This window comes from Dromiciops gliroides, chromosome 3, assembly GCF_019393635.1.
Source record: "Dromiciops gliroides isolate mDroGli1 chromosome 3, mDroGli1.pri, whole genome shotgun sequence".
In the NCBI taxonomy this organism is placed as follows: Eukaryota; Metazoa; Chordata; class Mammalia; order Microbiotheria; family Microbiotheriidae; genus Dromiciops; species Dromiciops gliroides.
In genome coordinates this window covers 478,230,317-478,249,942 of record NC_057863.1, presented here as the reverse complement: position 1 = coordinate 478,249,942, position 19,626 = coordinate 478,230,317, and the positions used below count along the sequence as shown (strand labels likewise).

Sequence of the window (19,626 nt, the reverse complement as noted above, 5' to 3'; positions counted from 1 at the left end):
TTCTCCTTTTGTTCTGATTCTTCTCTCACAACATGACTAATGTGGAAATATATTTAACATGACTGTAATATATAACCTAAAAAAATAATAAAAATACAATAAATATGTCATTATACCTGGAGTGAAAAATCTCTAATATTCTTTCCTTATTCCCAAGGGGGCTTTGGTACCTGATCATACATCCAGGATTAACCACAAGGAAAAGACAGACAACCAAAGAACACTCTAGAAATTTATTACCAAAATACAACCTGAGCATAAACACAACAAAACTCATGAGACTAGCAAGGTAGCAGCATACAAATGTTAGGAGAGACACATTTAATAAATACAATTTAGAGATGACTTTCCCTTAAATTAGGTACAAAATACTGAGACAAACACCAAAACATAAACGCTTGAAAATACACTAACAGACTTTCTCAAGTAGAATACAGCTTCCCCCACATAGAGCCCATCACAATGTTAATGGAAGGCTGCCCCCGACTGCTGTACCACAAATAGGTCTGAGTTTAGAAGGCGGCAATAATTAGTACTACCCTTTATGCAGTCAGCACAATGAACATCAGGGTGTGTGCACATATATACATATATACATATACCTAGCTATCTCTGAACTGTTCCTAAATATAAAGTCTCAGCCTAACTGAAATGAGTTGCCCCCACACAAAAAGAGGGCCAGGTTATTGCTGACATTCCACATAAGCTTAAGTTGTATTCTCTGAGCCTAACAGCTACGAGAAAAAGTAGAACCCAAGGTAAATGGGAGAATCTGGATTTTCTTTTAAAATAAATCAAGTGGATCACAAAGAAAAGGGAAGGCCCCATGGAAATAAATCTGCATATATGGTGTTGTAATTATCTTGGACATTCAATATTATATACATTCTCTCATCTTTCTCCCCTTGAATCTAGGCCTAGTTTAATTGAGGTAGATTTGGGGCATAAAATGTGCAAAGGTTCATGTTTTTGTAAAGAGCCATTTGTAGTCACTTCTGATTACAACATGAAAGCCACATGCATTTTGGAATTCGGAAGCAATAGGCAAACTGGGTGGCTGTTGGAAGAATGAATTGCTTTGAGGCCGATGATAACAATGGAGAGGACTTGCTTGTACTGCCTCACCATCTGTTCTGCCAAATTATTAAATGTTACTGGCAAAGGAAGCCTTCAGGTATTTGTTTGCTCAAATAACTAACAGTCATGGTGAAGAAATATTAGGATAATTATAGGTCCTGGTTCAGGGAAATAGTAGGTACACATAAGAAAAGCAACAAATCAATCTCCTACCATCAGGATTTCTCCAATTTAGCTGACAAGACACCTAGTCATTTAGTAACATTTTTGAAGCTGTGGGTTTTTCTAGAAGCTAATAAAAGTAAAAAAAAAATATAGATTAAGGAGAGAAAAGTTTAAAAATAATACCCAGTTTGCCATAAGCAGTACACCAAAGATCCATTATTCTTACAAAACTCATACAGAGGATGTATTTTAGGGAACAAGATGAAAAGTCTATGCCTCAAGTAAAGAAAAAAGCATGAAAAGTTTGAGGGTTTAAAAATGCATGTAAATCGACTCAGTAACAAAAATATTTATAATTATTCTTCCCTATTAATATTTACTGATGATTAGGATCAAACTTTTTGAGTATTTTTATCTTCCTGATCTTCAGCCTTTCAATAACTCAAATATCTCTTGTTCTACTGTTCCAGAACCTTAGACTCACATAAATATGAATGTGTCATTACTATTTTTATAATTTGCAGAAAATAAATCCTGAACCACAGAAACCAAATCAAAGTTAAGGAACTTTTTAAAAGTACATACATACACACACACACACACACACACACACACACACACATTCACTCACTCACGCTCCTAAGGCTCATATAAGATTGAAGATAACCCTGTGTTCTTTGCTCTAGTCTTTTCTGAAAACTCTCAGTATCATAACATTGTCTGCAGCATCTTTAATGTAAGGTATATTCTGAGGTGACATTGCTAGCATGAAGAGGCAGGAGAATCTATCACTATACAAAGAAATTATCAGCAATAACAACCTCAAATAAAGGCAGGCAAAACATACTCAGACAACTAGCAATAGACTACACATGTGTTCCAGGTTAATGTCGGGGAAAGCAAAGACATATTTCTATTAGCTAGTTATTTCTTTATAATTCTGTTCATTTTCAGATGATGAAATGGTTTATTTGACTTAGCAGAAGGGCAATGTTATATAGAGACACTTAAGGAAACTATACAAATTGATCCAAGTCATTCAGACTATAAAGTTTAAACACCCTAGCATCAACCAGGTGCCCAGGGAGAGAGTAATATTTGTTAAATTTAAACTAAAGATTCAGTCTTCTCTGAGTTATTTGATCTGACCATCCACCATGGTCAACCTTATCAGTTATCTACTGACTATACCCTTCATTTTGTGTAATGTATAAATGAACAAAGTTAAGCTGGTGATCAAAAGCTTCTTAAAGAATTTGAAGCCAGAAGTTTACAAAGTGCAAGTTGAGAGAGTGCAAGAAAGAACAAAGACTATCTCTCAAATAACTCTGTATTACATACAGTACCTAATAAAGTGCCTCACATATGCCGTGTGTTCAATAAATACTTATTGAAAGAATAAATGGAAAAATAGCTTGGAATTTTAAAAAGAAGCTATTAAAATAGGACTCTAGAATTAATATATTGTAAAACCTGAAATTCTTGTTAACAGTTTCAGATGAATCAACGGATGGATACAAGTCCTCACAACTTTTTAATGCATCTGCTGCTAGAACACAGTAAAAATTATCCTTACTATCTCATCCGAGGTCAATCCACTGTAGTTTGATACCAGGAAAAATGTAAAACATGATTAGATGAATTTATATGCAATTTGCAACCAAGGGTGAGGAAGGATAGTTAGAGTTCTCTTCCACATCCTGAATGGGGTCAAGAGAAATGTATAGGTCACCATGCATTGATGGAACAAAATGACAGGAAATGGTATAAATGAGCACAATTGACTTGGGTAAGATATGAAAGTAAAGCTTCTAAGAAGCAAGGGACCAGGAGCTCCAAATACTACTTAACTAACAAATGAAAAAATGAGAATCAGTACTATCCACATAGAATTCTGAAAAAGAATTCTAACACGTAAGAAATAACACCGAGAATTAACTCACAAAAGGGATATGGGTAGCACAAGCTCTAATTAAAATTAATCCTACCAAGCACAACTGAAATTTTACATAGATGTTTTGAGAATCAAAATACTAACAGGACTTAGTGAGCACCTCAAATAATTTAGAAAGGAAAAAGAAACAACTAATTGGATATCATACAGCAGGATACCCAAGGGGGCCATACAATTCTTTAAGATTGATGCCATTAGGAATAAGAAAGCATCAGGACAAAAAAAAATAGGTTGAATTCTAATGTAATACTCATGAGCCCTTGTGATTTTGACTTTTTATAATATTTGTGCCTCACAGAAGAAAAGTGAAATCATTCATAGGGCCATAGGTAAGTGATAAGGCAAGGGGAAAAAAATACAAAAATTGAGCATCAAATGACCAATACTGGTGATCAAGTAGCCTCAAAAGGAATATCTGAAAACAGCATGTGGACTTTATAGTAGATGGTAAGAAGAAAAAAATGAACTCTCTCTTCACCCAGCAAAGTACTCACAGCTTTCTCTATGTGTGTACGTGTCTCTGTCTTTACATACATACATATATATGTATATATAATTCATGTATATGTGTGTATTATATATACATGTGTATGTATATAAATAAGTGCTTTTGAAGTTGTACTGCTTTTTGGTTTTAGCCTTTAACCAAGATGTGTACTATCCAAAATTAAATATAAATTTATCTTCAGATATAAATGAGAAAAGCACTGATTACATAAGAAAAATTGGGTAAAGTAAAACACACAAAAAACTTTATTCTCTACCTATAACCTAGATGTCTCTAATCTAATCCTTCTACTAGCTACTTTCTCTGTTTTAGGAATCTTGTTAAACTGAGGAAAATTAATAGACCTATTCTATTTCTAATTCAGAAAATATTGTAGATTAACTTTTTGAACATATGCTCCTTATATAGAATGTTGTGATTTCCAAAAGTAAGCTATTTTCCCATATTCTTCATGGGTACAGATAACCACATTCATCTTTTTACTCTAAGAGATGTGTCTGTGGTTTTTCATAAATCCTCCATAAAAGATCTATCCCATGCTAGAGGTCTTCCTATAGCTTTTTAGTACCTTATTTATAACAATGCAATATTCACCCCTTCGCTTCTCTCTCATTTCTGCTACATAACTGGCCCACCTCTTTTCAGTATGGGTACTTAATAGTGTCTTTTCCACCAAGCCTCATATATGTTATTGTTGGTAATGTGCTGTAATATATTTACACACACACAATGCATCTTTTCATTGGCCCTTGCTTCCCAATAATTTTTATTCTTCTGAAATCATGGGATTTTATGACCTATAGCCATATGGCCTTTTTGTATGAATACTAGTATTTTACAATGAGCTTTTGTAGCAGTAAGCATCTTAGGATCACTAAAAGCACTGCAAAATTTCTTATAAATGATCCAGCCCAATTTGTCCTCCTTTTCAATTCTGGGCCTAGTATATACCTAATATGCCTTTGAACTGCCTATCAAAATTCGTGACCAAGAGGAACAATTTGTGTTCCTCACTCACTCTGTTTTTCTAGTGTGAACAGTCAGGCTGATATCTTAGAGTAAAAACACATCTCCCTGAGAAGGTACTATCATAACCCAGGGCTCCATGCAATCAGCACAATGTCAGTACCAAAGAGGAAGATGTAGAGAATCTCTCCAATGAAAAGCATCTCTTTTATGAGAATTTCTAAGGGATTCACTCCATGATGCCTTTTGTGTGCTTCACTTGACACTGATATTTAGCACATCAGTGAACAAAGTTATTTTTGTGGCCAAATCTGACATGGAACTTTATATAATCTTAACATATATAAAAAACTTATTTAAGCAGGCCCTTTAAGATTATATTTGCAAAAAAAGATTGTATTCGCTCAAAATTTTGCTCAAAAATGAAATTTTTATAATTAACAAACCATGAGATTTTACATTTCCTACATCTCTGAGTCAATTTTGTAACTGTAGTCTACTATGGAAAATGTCTACAAAATAGCTTGCTTCTTCCTCTCTCATGTTCTCATAAAGGGATGCTCAATTCATGCACAGACCATTCTGAGAGAATTCACAGAAATGACAGAGTAGGCATACTGGTAGTTATAGATGGCTTCCCTTCAATGGTAATATCATGTTTCTCCATCCCTTTGGCATCTTCCCCTTTTCTGTGATATTTTGATATCTTGCCAATTGATACTTCAGTGTCTTCAATACTGAGCTCTCATAGCACAAATTTATTCTCTATGCATTTGGTCAGGTTAACCTGCTCTTCCCAACTTTATCTTCCTTAGTCTCAATGCTACATACATAACATATGAGTCACAAAGGTGGCAGAATCCAAATGCAGTAATACCACTACTGTCACTAAGGAGAAGAAGAGACTGAACATAGAAACACTGGTAGATCTCTGAATTTATAACTATTTGTTCTTCTCCTTCCATTTACATCAACAAATGCTTTTAAAATTATCTCTTTGGCATACCTGAGTCTGATGTCATGCTCACTGTGGGCTCCTCTCCCCTTGCAAGTGATTTTTTGTATATTTTGAAATGATACTTGTAATCTTCTATCATAGTCCCCACAGTGTTTTACATATAGATTCATACACTAAAATTGTGTTGCCTTTAGCTGCCATATTCCCCCAATTTGGCAAAGAGATCAAGTGTTTCCTGGCTGAAACTATTTCTGGCTTCTTTTGTCCTTCTTATTATAGTGACTGTTTTGTATCAGTTAATCTTCCACAATAAATGCTGACAGAGTAAATTTCTTTTTACCATTGTCTTTTTTTTTATTTTCAGGCAACAGTCTGTTTAAACAACTCGGGTTGAAGCTACTAAAATTGCATATTACTTTTTCATCCTTATCATTTTTCTAATTTGTTATTGATTTTGACCTTTCTTCTAACTAGCTGATATTATTATTGTTTCACAGACAAGTGATTCTGAAGTGACTGACAAGTAACTAGGTATTTTCTGTCTGGTAAGAGATAGTCGATTTTATTTTTTCTAGGTTGTTTCATTCTCATCAAGTCTGTCATGTTACAACTCTCTTCCTGAAAAAAATATTCAAAAAGTAGAAACACAAGGCTTCTGATCAGTTGGTCTGTTGGTCTCTTTCATTTCTTGAGCCTGAATAATATTTTCCAGCATTTTTAATCATCTTCCCCTATATCCACTTTTGCACAGAAGTTACCAAGAATAAAAAGAGACACTGACTCAATGTGGAGAATCTTTTCCAAGTTCTTTGTGAAATGTCTCTATTACTTCATTATCTGCAAAAGATGTTGGCACATAAGTTGCAGTTACCTTCACAGTGGTCTGCTTGCTTATATTTATTGTGAGTATTATAAAGTGAGAAGTCCAAGTATTCCACAAAATTATATTTCTTATTACCTTTGGACACAAGATAAAGCCAAATCTGACAAATCCCTTGCAGAACTATCCAAGGGGAACCTAAATCTCCTCTTTCGTTTAGATGTGACTGACAGAGAGAATGTCAATATGGATGTGGTCCCATTCTTTCAGGATCTAACACTACCTGGTCATTAGACCAGGGGATTAAAACAACTGTTGAGTAAAATGAATGTGTGTAGACAGTCTAAGAACTATGTGATTCTTGGTGCTCTCTGCCCCCTTTCCACTAATCTAACCAGGCAGCCACAAAGAAGCCATTTTGAATGTTGAGCTGCTTCATGGCTCACCATGGCCAAACAAGTCTTATCTCCACCTGGCTGGGGTGGCCTTTGACAGCAGGTCAGGCCTCTCACTGGGACCATACCTGAAGCCTTTCCAGCTTGGAACAAATTGCCAGAGCCTGCACTCCACCAGCATAGACTGGGAGAAGCCAGGGTCACCTCTACACCTTGATGACTTGAGTAGAGCTAGCATCAAAAAAAAAAGTGTGAAAGTCAGCATAATGTAGTGAATTAAGGAACCAACCAGAGTCAAGAAGACCCAGATTCAAGTCCTGCCTCTGACATATAATAGTTCTGTGACCCTAGGAAAATCACTTAACCTCTCATTGACCCCAGGAAAATGGTTGCAGATCTGCATTGGGAGAGGCAATTTCCTCACTGGGCATTCCCTATACTAATAAAAATACGGGTCTCTATTGTTATCTTTCCCTTCCCCCCAACCCCACCAAAAACAAACAAACAAACAAAAAACAATAACAACTCACATTTATATAGAGCATTAAGGCCTAACAAAACACAACAATCCTCTGAGGTAGGTAATACTTTTGCCTTAGCCACAAATGTGTGTGCACAATTCATGAAAATTATGGAATAATTTGGCTTGCCAAACAAAATCTAACATCAGAATTCAAACAATGGTGGGAGTGAAGAAAATGAAGGATGTATTTGTCTGAATACAATAAAAGAAATGGAAGTGAAAATAAATCTAGAGATTAAGAATGTTTTCGTATTATATTTGGAAGATTCAAAATTTCCTTCATACCCTTTCCATATTCAGTTTGATAAGCATTGGGGAGAAAAATAAGAATATGAAAATGAACCCTTTATTTGATGATTCAAAGACCAGGGTATGGAAAGATATTTCTAACTTTAAAGACAAAACAGACCTAAAAAGCACTTAAATTGATCTGGCAGGGACAGCCACCAAAGCTATACTCTGGTACTTAAAAGCTCTGAGAAAAAGGGAAAGCCTATGTTGGCAAGATAATAGAGAGGGAGACTGATGGGTCCAGCTCACTGCCTCCATCAAAAACTGATTCAGAGACTCCTATAAGCAACAAAACATGGATTTCCTACCTTGATACAAATATATTTCTAATTTTAAGAGCTAACTTGTCAGATTAGTTCCCTATATACTTTTAATGTAGTTAAGAGGAGAAATGCCTAAGTTCCATGAGACACAGAGAAATTAATTAGAAAGACAGTTCTCTCTACATTAACTGTAAACAGTTTTCTTCCAAAAGACAGAATACTTTGTTAGCTCCCTTCACCACTTTAGCCTATTTGACAAGCTGACTAGCAATCTGAACACCAAGGAATAAAAGCTGGGAACCCCTGACTAGGGCCCAACCATGCCAGAAAGGATCTCACTTTCTCCCCAGGCTCTTCTTTTCCCTCAACCACATCTTCTATTCTTCACAGTTTGCATTTTTAGCCTTTGACTGAAACGATGTTGAAAGAGGAATCTCCCCTATGAAAAATTCAAATCTTTTAAAAGATTTCTAGTAATTTCTTTTGCATTTTACAAACAAAATATGAGCCTCAACAGAAAATAACATTAAGCAGACCCAAATTCAAGCATCCACTTTTCATACTTCTCTAGGTCTGCAGCAGACACAGACTTAGAGATTTTCTTCAGCGCCAACTCAAAATCCCCTTTCGTAACAGGCATTTGCAGCTCTTCCTTAGAAAGGGCTCGTATCTCTTCTGGGCTTAAGCCATGGATGCGACGTCTCATCGCCATTAGAGAAGCATCCCTGGAGATACATAAAAATACATTAAAACAACTGCTACATATGGTAAAAAAAAACAAAAACCCAACAACAACAGTGAATGACTATGAGATAAAAGAACACTCAAGAAAGCACCTGATTTATAATGCTGAGGAGTATTTTCCACCTAACTAACACAATGATGAGAGTTCATATTAACAGCAACAACAATAATATTTGGAAGGTACAGTGAGAAGAAGGGGGTGTAGTGGAAAGAGCACTGAATTTGGCCTTGAAGGGCCAAGGCTCAGCTCCGACATCTGGCACTATCTGCCTGTTTGAGGCTGAGAGCTAACTTCATCTCTCAGGCCTGGTTCCCTATACAATAAGAATGCTGAACTAGGTAGCTGCTAAGATCCCTACCAACTCAAAATTTATGATTTGCAAAGTCCCTCTAACTCCAAATCCTATGACCTTAAAATAATAATGGCTTTCATTTATATAGGGAGGCAAGTATGGCATAGTGTATAGAGAACTGGTCTCCTCGCCAGAAGATGTGGGTGCAAGTCCTGGCTCCAATTCATCTCGGCTGTGTGACCCTGGGCACATTCCTTGGACTCTAATACTCCATCTGACCCTCTAGGATTGAGCTGCAGAGGAGGTGCCAACCTGCATTGGTAGAAGGAGTTTCCTCATCCGGGGGCTCCTGAGATCAATGAAATCACAGGTCTAGTGTTTATCCCTCTTCCCTACTTTTATGTAACTATGCAGCTTAAAAAATACCCCATCATTTGTTCGTTACAACACCCCAGTGAGGCAGTTCATGTAAACATGATCCTCACTAATGGATGAGGAGACTTAGGGTTCAGAGAGATTAGTCACTTGCCCTGGGTCACACACGGAGCAGGGTCAAAGGGATCAAGGTATCAAGTACGCAAACCCAGGGGCTCCTTGGAGTTTAATGCTCTTCTCACACTGCCTCAACCCGGGAGCATCCTGTAGATCAGTAAAACAGGAAATGTGATGATAGAGACCTAAGGTCCATGCTGGACAAGCCCGAATTTCTAGCTATCTACTCTAAGTGGCAGGAATCTTGAGAAATATTCCTTTCCTCTCACTCTGAACTAAGTTTTGAATAACTCGTAGCTAGAAGACACTGAAATTGTGGGAATTCATAAAGGACCTGTCTGGGGCTTAACCAGAATGGGTAGAGCCAGAGCGTTCTTTATTTGAAACATAAATCCAACCAGGAAAAAAACCAAAGCACTCTCCAACTATGTAGATATGCTCCATGGCAAAATATCTAGAAGTAAGGCAATGGTCAAAGAGCAAGCTTCTGTCTCAACCCCAACTATATCCCTGAACAGAGAGAGGGTTACTCTTGTCACTAAGTACTATGGGCTAAGAAGGAGCACATAAAAGAGCGTGAGTCACAAAGGAGATTCTGAGAAGAAAACCTAGACCTGGAAACAACTGGCTGGAGGGAGAGATAAAAGAACAAATATCCCTGAGGTGGAAAGTAAGATCACTGATTGGGAGGAAAGACCACCAAATTTAAGCAGATGCCAAAAGAAATCCTTGGCAACAGTATTTCAGAAACACTGATCTCTATTAAACCCCTAACAGGAGACTATAGAAGTGGAGCCAGAAGGAACCCTGGAGGCAGATGAAGAAATTGAGGTCAACTGAGGTGAAGTGATTTGCCAACAGTAACACAGGTAAGCAAGAGTGTGAAGTGGGTCTTGGACACATCTTCTTGACTCCAAGTCCAGGGCTCTATCCACCATGCCATAATAGACATACAAAATAATCATTGTATTGATATTAAAATCAATTTAGGCACATGATTTAAGGGCTTTTTAAAAAATAACAGGAAAATACTTATTATCTTTGATCGATTCAAAATAGTTCAAAGACCTTTATGTCACTTAAAACAATGAGAAGCCTATAGAAAAAAAATAAATTCATAAAACAAAACTTCAATTCATTTGCTTCAAAGTTCTATGCCAGGTTTAATTTCCTCACTTAGGGTCCATTTAGCCATTAAGATTATTTTGTGGCATCCTTTAAGTGTAAGTAGACAAAGTGCATGTGAACAAACTGAAGCAAACACTGGATTAGCATGTAGTTCCCCAGAGCCCAGAGTTCACCGGGTCACCGTGAAACCCAGAAGCTTCAGCAAGCAGCTCTAAGGCTACCAAGAAATATTCTAATTATGGCCAATGACACTAAATACTAAACAACCAATACAAACAAGGGATTCATCTGAAAACAGTATCATGATATTATATTGATAATTAATTATGTTTAACTCATAGGCAAACTTTTTTACTTTTGATTTTCTAGATATTTAAAAATAATTACTAAGATTTTTTTAATTAAAGAAATACCTGCAAACATTTGTTATGTCGGCCCCAGAATAACCTTCAATCTTCTCTGCGATCTCCTCTAATTGAATGTCAGGATCTAATTCGACTTCACGAAGATTGATCTTAAGTAGTTCTGCTCTGCCTTTTGCTGAAAGAAAATTTCTGGTTAGAGAATTTACAAACCTTTTTTATTCTGGTCCTATCATAATCACAGACAAAAACCCGGGAAAAGAAAGAAGGGAGTGAAGTGCAGAGAACAATTAATTCTCTTGCTCTGACTCACTACATCATGACTCACTCCCTTTGGCTTCTATATCTGAAACAGGGACGCTGCTTGACACCTAATGGCACATAGCTGCAGAATTCTAATAACAGCGCCTGACACCAGGTGGGCACTTAACTAATGCCTGGTGATTGCCTGATTCACGGACAACAAGCAGGGTAAAGTTATCGATCAATTAATTAAAAAACATTTGTCAAATGTGCCAGGCACTGTGATAAGCACTGACAAAAAGAGTCAAGAGACACACCCTCCCTTCAAGGAGCTTACAATTTAATGGAGCAGACAACACAGAAACAAATATATACAAAGCAGGCTAAATACAGAATAAATAGGAAATAATTAAGAGAGGGAAGGCATCGAAATGAAGAGGGGCTGGTGAAGGCTTCCTGTAGGAGGTGAGATTTTAACGGAGACTTTTAAAGAAAGACAAAGAGGTTAGTAGTGGGAGCAGAGGGGGGGAGCATTATAGGTATAGCAAACAAGCAAAGAAAATGCCTGGAGCTGAGAAATGGAATGTCTTGTCTGAGGAACATCCAGGAGGCCAGTGTCACTGGATTGAAGAGGACATGTTGAGGAATAAGGTGTAAGAAGCCTAGAAAGTGGGAAGGGGGTTGTCACATTATGAACATTCTGCTTTGAATACCAAGCAAAAAAGATTGTGTATTTGCTCCTAGAGGCAATGGGAAGCCAATAGTGTTTATTGAGTAATGGGGTGGCGTGGTAAAACCTGAGTTTTAGGAAAATCACTTAGGAGATGAATGGAGGATGGATGGGAGGGGGGAGACGTCTGAAGCAGCCAGGTTATTGCAATGGTCCAGGTGTGAAGTTATGAGGGCCTGCACTAGAGTCGTGGCAGTGTCAGAGGAGAGAAGGGGACATATTCAAGAGATGTTACATAGGTAAAATCGATAACCCTTGGCAACAGACTGGAAAAAGGTAGACTGGATGAAGGTGGGGATAGTGCCCTCAACAATAATATGGAAGTTAGGAGCTGGGGAAAGTTTAGGGGGAAAGATCATGAGTTCTATTTTGGGGATACAGAGTTAGGATGTCCACTGGACACCCAGTCTGAGATGTATAAAAGATGACTGGAGATGCAAGACTGCAAGCTTGCAGAAAGATTGGGACAGAAAAGGTTTCAATTGGAGAATCATCAGCACAGAGATGGTAATTAAACCCTTGGGAGCTGATGAGTTCACCAAATGAAATAGCATAGAGGAAATAGGGAAGAGGACCCAGGACAACACTCTGAGGATCACCTATGGTTTGAGAGTGTGATGGAAGAGAATCTAGCAAAGGAAATAGAGAAGAATCAGAGAGGTAGCTAAGTAGGAGGAGAACAAGGAAAGAGTGGTATCCCAAAAACCTAGAGAAAAGAGAGTATCAAGGAGGAGAGAGTGATCAAGTGCCCAAGGCTGCAGAGAGGTCAAGGAGAAGGAAACTTGGAAAATGGCCATTAGATTTAGTAACCAAGAGATCATTAGTAACTTTGGAGAAAGCAGTTTTAATGCAATGATAAATAGGAAGTCAGATTGTAAGGAATGAAGAAGAGAGAGGGAGAAGAGAGAGGGAGGAAAGTGGAGGCATCTATTGTAGAAGACCCTTCAGAGGAATTTAGCCAAAAAGGACAGAAGATACATAGCATGACAGTTAGCAGGGATGGAAGGATCAAGTGTGAATGTTTTGAGGATGGGGAAGACATGGGCAGGTTTGTAGGCAGTAGGAAATGAACCAGCAGAGAGGGAGAGATTGAAAATAACTGATAGAGTGGGGACAGCAGAGAGGGCAATCTGCTAAAGGAGATGGGGTGGAATGGAATCACTTGAAGAGGTAGAAGGGTTAGCCTTGGTATGGAGGAAGGACATTTCATCATGTGAAACAGGTGAAGGAGGAGATAGTGGCAAAAGATATCTGAGTGACAGAAGATTTGGAAGAAAAGAAAAAAGGAAGATTGAGGTGAATGGCCTCGATGTGAGCACAGGTTTAAAGTAAACTGGTTTTTTAAAAAACTTTCAAACTACTCTGTAAAAATATAAGCATAAGTAAACATAAGAAATGCTACTTGGACTTTTGGAGAACAATGAAAATAATTAGTCTTTACTAAAAACAACATTACAAAACTAGGCAATAGGAAATCCTTTATTCCATGCTAATTCTTCTTAACATATCTACAGTATGTGATACTATTGACCACTCCTTCCTCTCTTAGCTTTCATGACAGTGTTCTGTCCTGGTTCTCCTCTGACTGTTCCTTCTGTTTCCTTTGCTGGATGTCACACCCCCTAATCTGAGTGTCCCCCAAAGTTCTGCCTTAGGGCCTCTTCTTTCTCTATACTCTTTCTGTTCTATTATTTCATCCATCTAAATTCTGCCTCCATTGATGAAAATCATTGACCTCTATGCTGTGACAGATAACTGCTTGAGTTGTCATGGCCAAAAAAAAAATCATCACTTGGCAGCTAATCTTTTGGTGATAAGCTTCATCTACAGGACTTATAATCAAACACTTTCGATTTAATAGGATCTAAAGAGTTCTATTTCTTGGGAATCTGAGTTCCCTCTTTTGCACTATTTACTCCTATGTAGATATAGCCAAAAGAATCACAATCAATGGGTATTTATTAAGTGCTTACTATGGGCCAGTTACTCTGCTAAGTCTTGGGCATACAAAGGGTTCTCTTCTCAAAGAGCTCACATCCTATTGAGGGAGGCAAGACTTAAATAAATAGGTAAAATAACACATATACAGAGTAGATGGAAAGGGAAGCCTCCAGTGCCTGAGGAAAGGCTTGCTGCAGAAGGTGGCACTGGAGCTAAGCCTCTAAGGAACTAAAATTTACCTTCGTGCCACACTGAGTTACTGGAGCAGGGCTTTAGAAGACGCGTAATAGGACATGTCAGAAAACTGACAGGAGAAACAACTCAGCTTCATGTGCATTTGTGGCCTGGCCACTGCTTCTGCAGGTATTGGTGTCACAACTACTGAAAACCTAGAAAACAAAGTCCTTGCCACCAAAATCACTGACCCTGCCACACTGTTCAACATCAGAAACTTATATGATTTTGTGAGTGGGAATGACATTTTAAAAGATTCATTATCCTCTACTTTGATGCTACACCCAGAGGATCCTAGGGCTTTTCCATCTGAATTGAAACATCTTTTTGCCTCCCCCATGGGAGCTCCATGAGGGTGGCCCTAAGGCTGAGTACAATACTTTGCACATATTAATCAAGTTTAACAAATGCTTGTTCATTCATTCAATTGATATTTCATTTTTCCCCTAGAAAACAGCAATGGGGGTGAGTCAAAATTAAGTTTCTTAGGGAAGGCTTATGTCTCTGTATCAGAAGAGCATAAAGAAGCTCCCTTCCTCGTGGTACTGCCGTGGTCACAGGGCACAGCAGCAGAGCAGTGCACAAATTTCACACTTAAATGCAAAAACAGATTGTAGCATTCTTTCTCATGATAATTAAGCTCCAAATGTGAAGCTATTTTCCCAAATAAAATATAACCATCAAAGTATTTTTTAAACTCCTAGTTTTCCAAGTTTCCCCTTACCATGTCACCGGCTTTAAAATTAATTCCACAAACATATCAAGTGCCCAACATATTCAATATTGTGCTACTTGCAGGGGACACAAAGATGAAACAAAGAACAGACCTTGTCTTCAAGGAACTCACAGTGTAATGGGGGAGGGGGCCGGAGAGGTGATGAGGCACACACTTAGAATTATAGTACAAGGCAGGATATGAGAAGGGTCCAAACAAATGCAATGAAAAATCTGGGGGTTAACTACTTTTGTAAAGTCCCAGAAATGCTACCTCAGTAAACAGGCATATCTAAGCAATTCAAAGCACACTGCATTTTGTTTTATGCCTTGTAGCTGAGAGGTATATAGTTCAGTAATTGTAAAATTACATATCTAGTTGAATGTAACAACAGTATTTACTTACATTCAGTCTACTGGGTTATAGAGAAGTTTCAAGGGAAGCATGCTATGTTTTGTATGTGCTTTGATATTTCCTCTCCACATTAATTCATTCAAAGGCTCAAGTATATGACTAGGATTCTAAGGCATTTAATTTGTACTCATGGTTCTATCAATGAGTGTTAGGTGACTGCAAGTAGGGAACCTATCACCTTTATACAAATGGATTAAGGGTATTTAATAAACTCATAAGGGTATTTAATAAACTCAGAGTATGTGCTACAAAGATCAATGAGTTCGTGTTTAAAAACTACAAATATAATGTGGTAATCTATATTTAGTGATTTAATCATAAATAAACACATTTTAATTAACATATATGCATATTGATCATTGGTATTCATACAGCATCAGTGAATTAATCTCCAGTAGAGAATCAGTCTCTACTAGCATAGCTTGACATTATAAGGAGATATGCAGGCAAGTCCAAGGTTCCTGCCCTCAAGAAGCTTGTTGGAAGACAAAATTAACGTAAGGAGAAGAAAGCAATGCTAAACACATGGCACCATCAATACAACAGGAATTCAAAAGAAATTACAGTATCACTAGAGCAAATTTAGGTTTCAGGAAGAAGATGGGACTTAAGCTAAGCTTTGATTTAGATGGGTAGAAGGGAAAGAGAGGACATTCCAAGCAATGGAAGAGGAAACAAAGAATATGGAAGCAGGAATGCACCTAGTATATAGGAGAGACCAGAAGTTAAGAGAAGGTGCAGGTTGAGGAGTTATGGGAAATACAGGCACGTGCAGGTAAGGTGAGACCAGATCATGCAGAATCCTGAATGCAATTCAAAAGAGTTTGGATCTGACGCAATAAGAAACAAAACCAATGAAAGTTGTCATGAAGGAGAGTGACAGTATTTTAAGAGGGTTAGCTAGGAGCCTCATGCCATTATCCAAATGTGAGGTAATGAAGGCCTAGACTAGGTTTGTACCTGTGGAACAAAGAGAAAAATGCAAGTCATCTGACTTGTAAAGTTAGACTACTGAAAATTAAGAATTCATTTTACTCCTGCATTCAGTATCTTGACCTCTGTTTACTCTTCTTTCTACCATATTCAAATTTACTCTTTTCTCCTGGAAATTTTCATTAAGTTCCCTCTTTTGCACTATTTACTCCAATGTAGATACAGCCAAAAGAATCACAATCAATGGGTGTTTAAGTGCTTACTCTGGACCAGTTCCTTTGCTATGCCCTGGCCACACAAAGAAGGGTCCTCCTTGTTTTTCTGGTTCCTTCCAGATTCTTCCCCTTTTCCTATTTCTAGTCCCTACTTTTATCAAATAACATGTTCCTTTGTTTAGCCTCCCTTTTTTATGGCCTCCTTTCCCATGAGTGATCTTCCTAGTCTTTCTCCATCTTTTCCTTTCTAACAACTTGTCTTCTATGTACGACCTCCTCTTTTAGCTCTCTCCTCTACAGAAACATCATCTCAGGGTTGGAAGGGATCCCAGAGGCCACTGAGTCCAATGAGATCTTGAGCGATGTCCTCTATAAAATGCCTGATAAGTGCACCCCTAGTATTTGGTTGAACACCACCACTGAAAGAGTAAGACAGTTTTTCCTGGCATGAATCCTAAATTTGCCTCTGTACCTTCTACCCACGATAAGCAATTCTTCTCCACCCCCCTGCCCTACCACCGAGGAACAAGCAGAGAAGACTAATTCCTCTTACTTTTAATTTTTAAAAAAATGTTTTTGTTTTTGCGGGGCAATGAAGGTTAAGTGACTTGCCCAGGATCACACAGCTAGTAAGTGTCAAGTGTCTGAGGTCAGATTTGAACTCAGGTCCTCCTGAATCCAGGGCTGGTGATTTATCCACTGTGCCACCTAGCTGCCCCCAAGACTAATTCCTCTTATACGTGAGCGTCCATCAGTCACTTGAAGACGGCTATCATCTGCCTCCTGAGCCTTCTCTTCAACAATATAACCTTAATACGTCTCCATGGTCTGTTCTCAAGGTCCTTCATCATCCTGGTTACTGTCCTCTGGAGTCTATCCAGCTCATTAGTGCTATTCCTAAAGTGTGACGGCCAAACAAGAATGATGCCCCAGATGCAGTCTCACCACAATACAATAAAACTATTGCCTTTCTAGTCCTAAACACTCTTTATGTAGCCTAGGATTGCATTTGCTTTTTTAGCTATTATATCAAAATGATAATTCATAGTGAACTTGGAATCCTCTAAAACATCCAGAACCTTTTAAGATAAATTGCTGCCTAATCATGCCTTTTCCATCTTGTATTTATATTAGGGTTTTTTTTAAATCCAAGTATAAGACTTTACATTTATTCTCATTAAATTTCATTTTTTATTCAATCCAATGTTGCAACAACTCAAGATCCTTCCAGATATGGACTCTATCAACCAAATGTCAGTCAGTTAACAAACATATATTAAGCACTTACCACAACATTCCAGGGATACAGAGTGCTAGGATACAAAGAAGCGATCCCCAGACCACCAAAAAACAAACAAAAACCAGTCCCTGCTCTTAAGGAAGCCACAGTCTAATAGGAAGTTTAATTTCTCTCTCTGTTTCCAAAGGCCCTGGCAGTCTAAGTGTCTTCCTTTTGTATGATGTAGGTAATACCTGTTTCTTTCCCAGCATCTAAGATTATCTCAGCTGTTCATCAAATTGCTGGCACCAACTACATTCCAATGATATTTTCTCTTCCAGTTGTTTTTAGTTTTACCACTACAGTTAAATCAAGTTTCAAACTCTAAAAGTATGAATTTTTCCAGATAGATTTTTAAAAAATGACTTTTAACTTTCCTACTGGACCCACAGTGACACAATTCTGAAATCACAATGGCAACAACAGCAACAATAACAATAGATGCACTTATATTGCAATTTAAGGTTTGAGAAACACTCTAGAAGTATTTCCTTTTGTCTTAAACAACCCTGAGAAGTTGGTACTATTATAACTCACATTTTACAGGTGAGAAAAGGGAAGCAGACAAGTTAAATGTCTTGTCCAAGGTCACAATGACTCAAACGTTTAAGGCTAGATATGACCTCAGACTCTCCTGACTCAGGGTCTAGTGGTAGCCACTATGCCAACTAGCTGGATCTACTAGAAATAAACTTCTCTAAATATTTAAAACAAAAGTAAACCAATCAGATTTTGTTGCAAACGGTCTAAAATATAGCCAGCAAGTGAGAAACTCTTTTTGTGATGTACACAATAAAGCAGTGTGGCATGCAGTTCTAGTTCTGATCACTATATGAATGTAAACAAACAAATCTCGCCTCAGACACTTGCTAGTGTGTGACCCTGTACCCAGCCTAAATTTCCTCATCTGTAAAATGTATACAACAAAAGCACTGTTTCATATGGTTTTCTGAGATCCAATGAGACAAAATGTGAAGTGTTTCAAACTTTAAAGAGCTCTATAAATGCTAGGCTACAATAACCACTCTATTACTTTCAGAGGTCAGAGAATGAGTCAAGGATTATATTACTCCAAGAGAAGGACAAAGCCACACAAACTTCAGATGTCAAGAATACCAAAGTTAAGAAGATGAATGAACTAGAAAACAGGAAAGATGGTATAATAATGTGTATATCTTCAAGTTAGAAAGCAATGAGTTCTGTGCTAAAGTCCTAAAGTTGTAATAAATTTAAGTAAATAGCATTTTACAATAATTAAGTTTCAAAATCCAAAATTCAAGAACTGAGATGACTATTTCATCATGTACATGATGAAACTACGTTTTCCACAACAGCATACTTCAGAAAACATTACAAGAAAATGTACCCTTATCACTCAAATGAAGTTCAAAGAAAATCCTCAAGGACTAAATATTAAATGTAAAATTCCTTGCCAAGTTTATTAACATCATAATTGTCCTAAAATGTAAGAATTCACTGAAAAAATATTCAGCATGATAGGTTCCATCTACAGCACATTAACATGGTAAAATTATATATAGATTTTTTTCAAAAGAACTAACATTGGAAATGAAGAAAGATAATTCAAGAGATGCTATAATAACAAAACTGCAAAAAAAAACACACAGAAAGGAAAAAACATAGCAAAAGACAGAAATCACACCTGTTGGTAAAGGTATATAAATTCTTTTTTCTAATCTCCTTCGTAAAGCTTCATCAATGTCCCATGGGAAATTTGTGGCAGCCAACACCATCACCATTTTAGAAGGGTCATCATTTTCTAGAGCTCCTCCAACCCCTGTTGCATTTTTTTAAAAGAAAAGTTTTTAAAATTTAATAACCTAACAAAAAATAAAAAAGCATTTTTATTCTTTCCTTTATCATTTGTATTATGAAGTACACTAGGATAGGATTCGATTATATGTGGAGCAGAGGCATCACTACTGCTTATATCAGCTCCTGATAACTAATAAAACTCATATT

At 37.4% G+C, this 19,626-nt stretch overlaps 1 protein-coding gene across 1 annotated transcript in view; it reads right to left on the bottom strand.

The window, feature by feature from the left end:
* Window positions 1-219: 219 nt before the first annotated feature.
* KATNAL1 (katanin catalytic subunit A1 like 1) overlaps window positions 220-19,626 on the bottom strand; it is a 96,095-nt gene continuing 76,688 nt past the window's right edge. The window contains exons 9-11 of the mRNA XM_043995357.1: window positions 19,307-19,441; window positions 10,991-11,117; window positions 220-8,645 (exon numbers count right to left, since the gene is read on the bottom strand). Of these exons, the coding sequence (XP_043851292.1) occupies window positions 8,447-8,645; window positions 10,991-11,117; window positions 19,307-19,441 (461 nt within the window). The 3' untranslated portion in view covers window positions 220-8,446. The remainder of the gene's footprint in view (window positions 8,646-10,990; window positions 11,118-19,306; window positions 19,442-19,626) is intronic.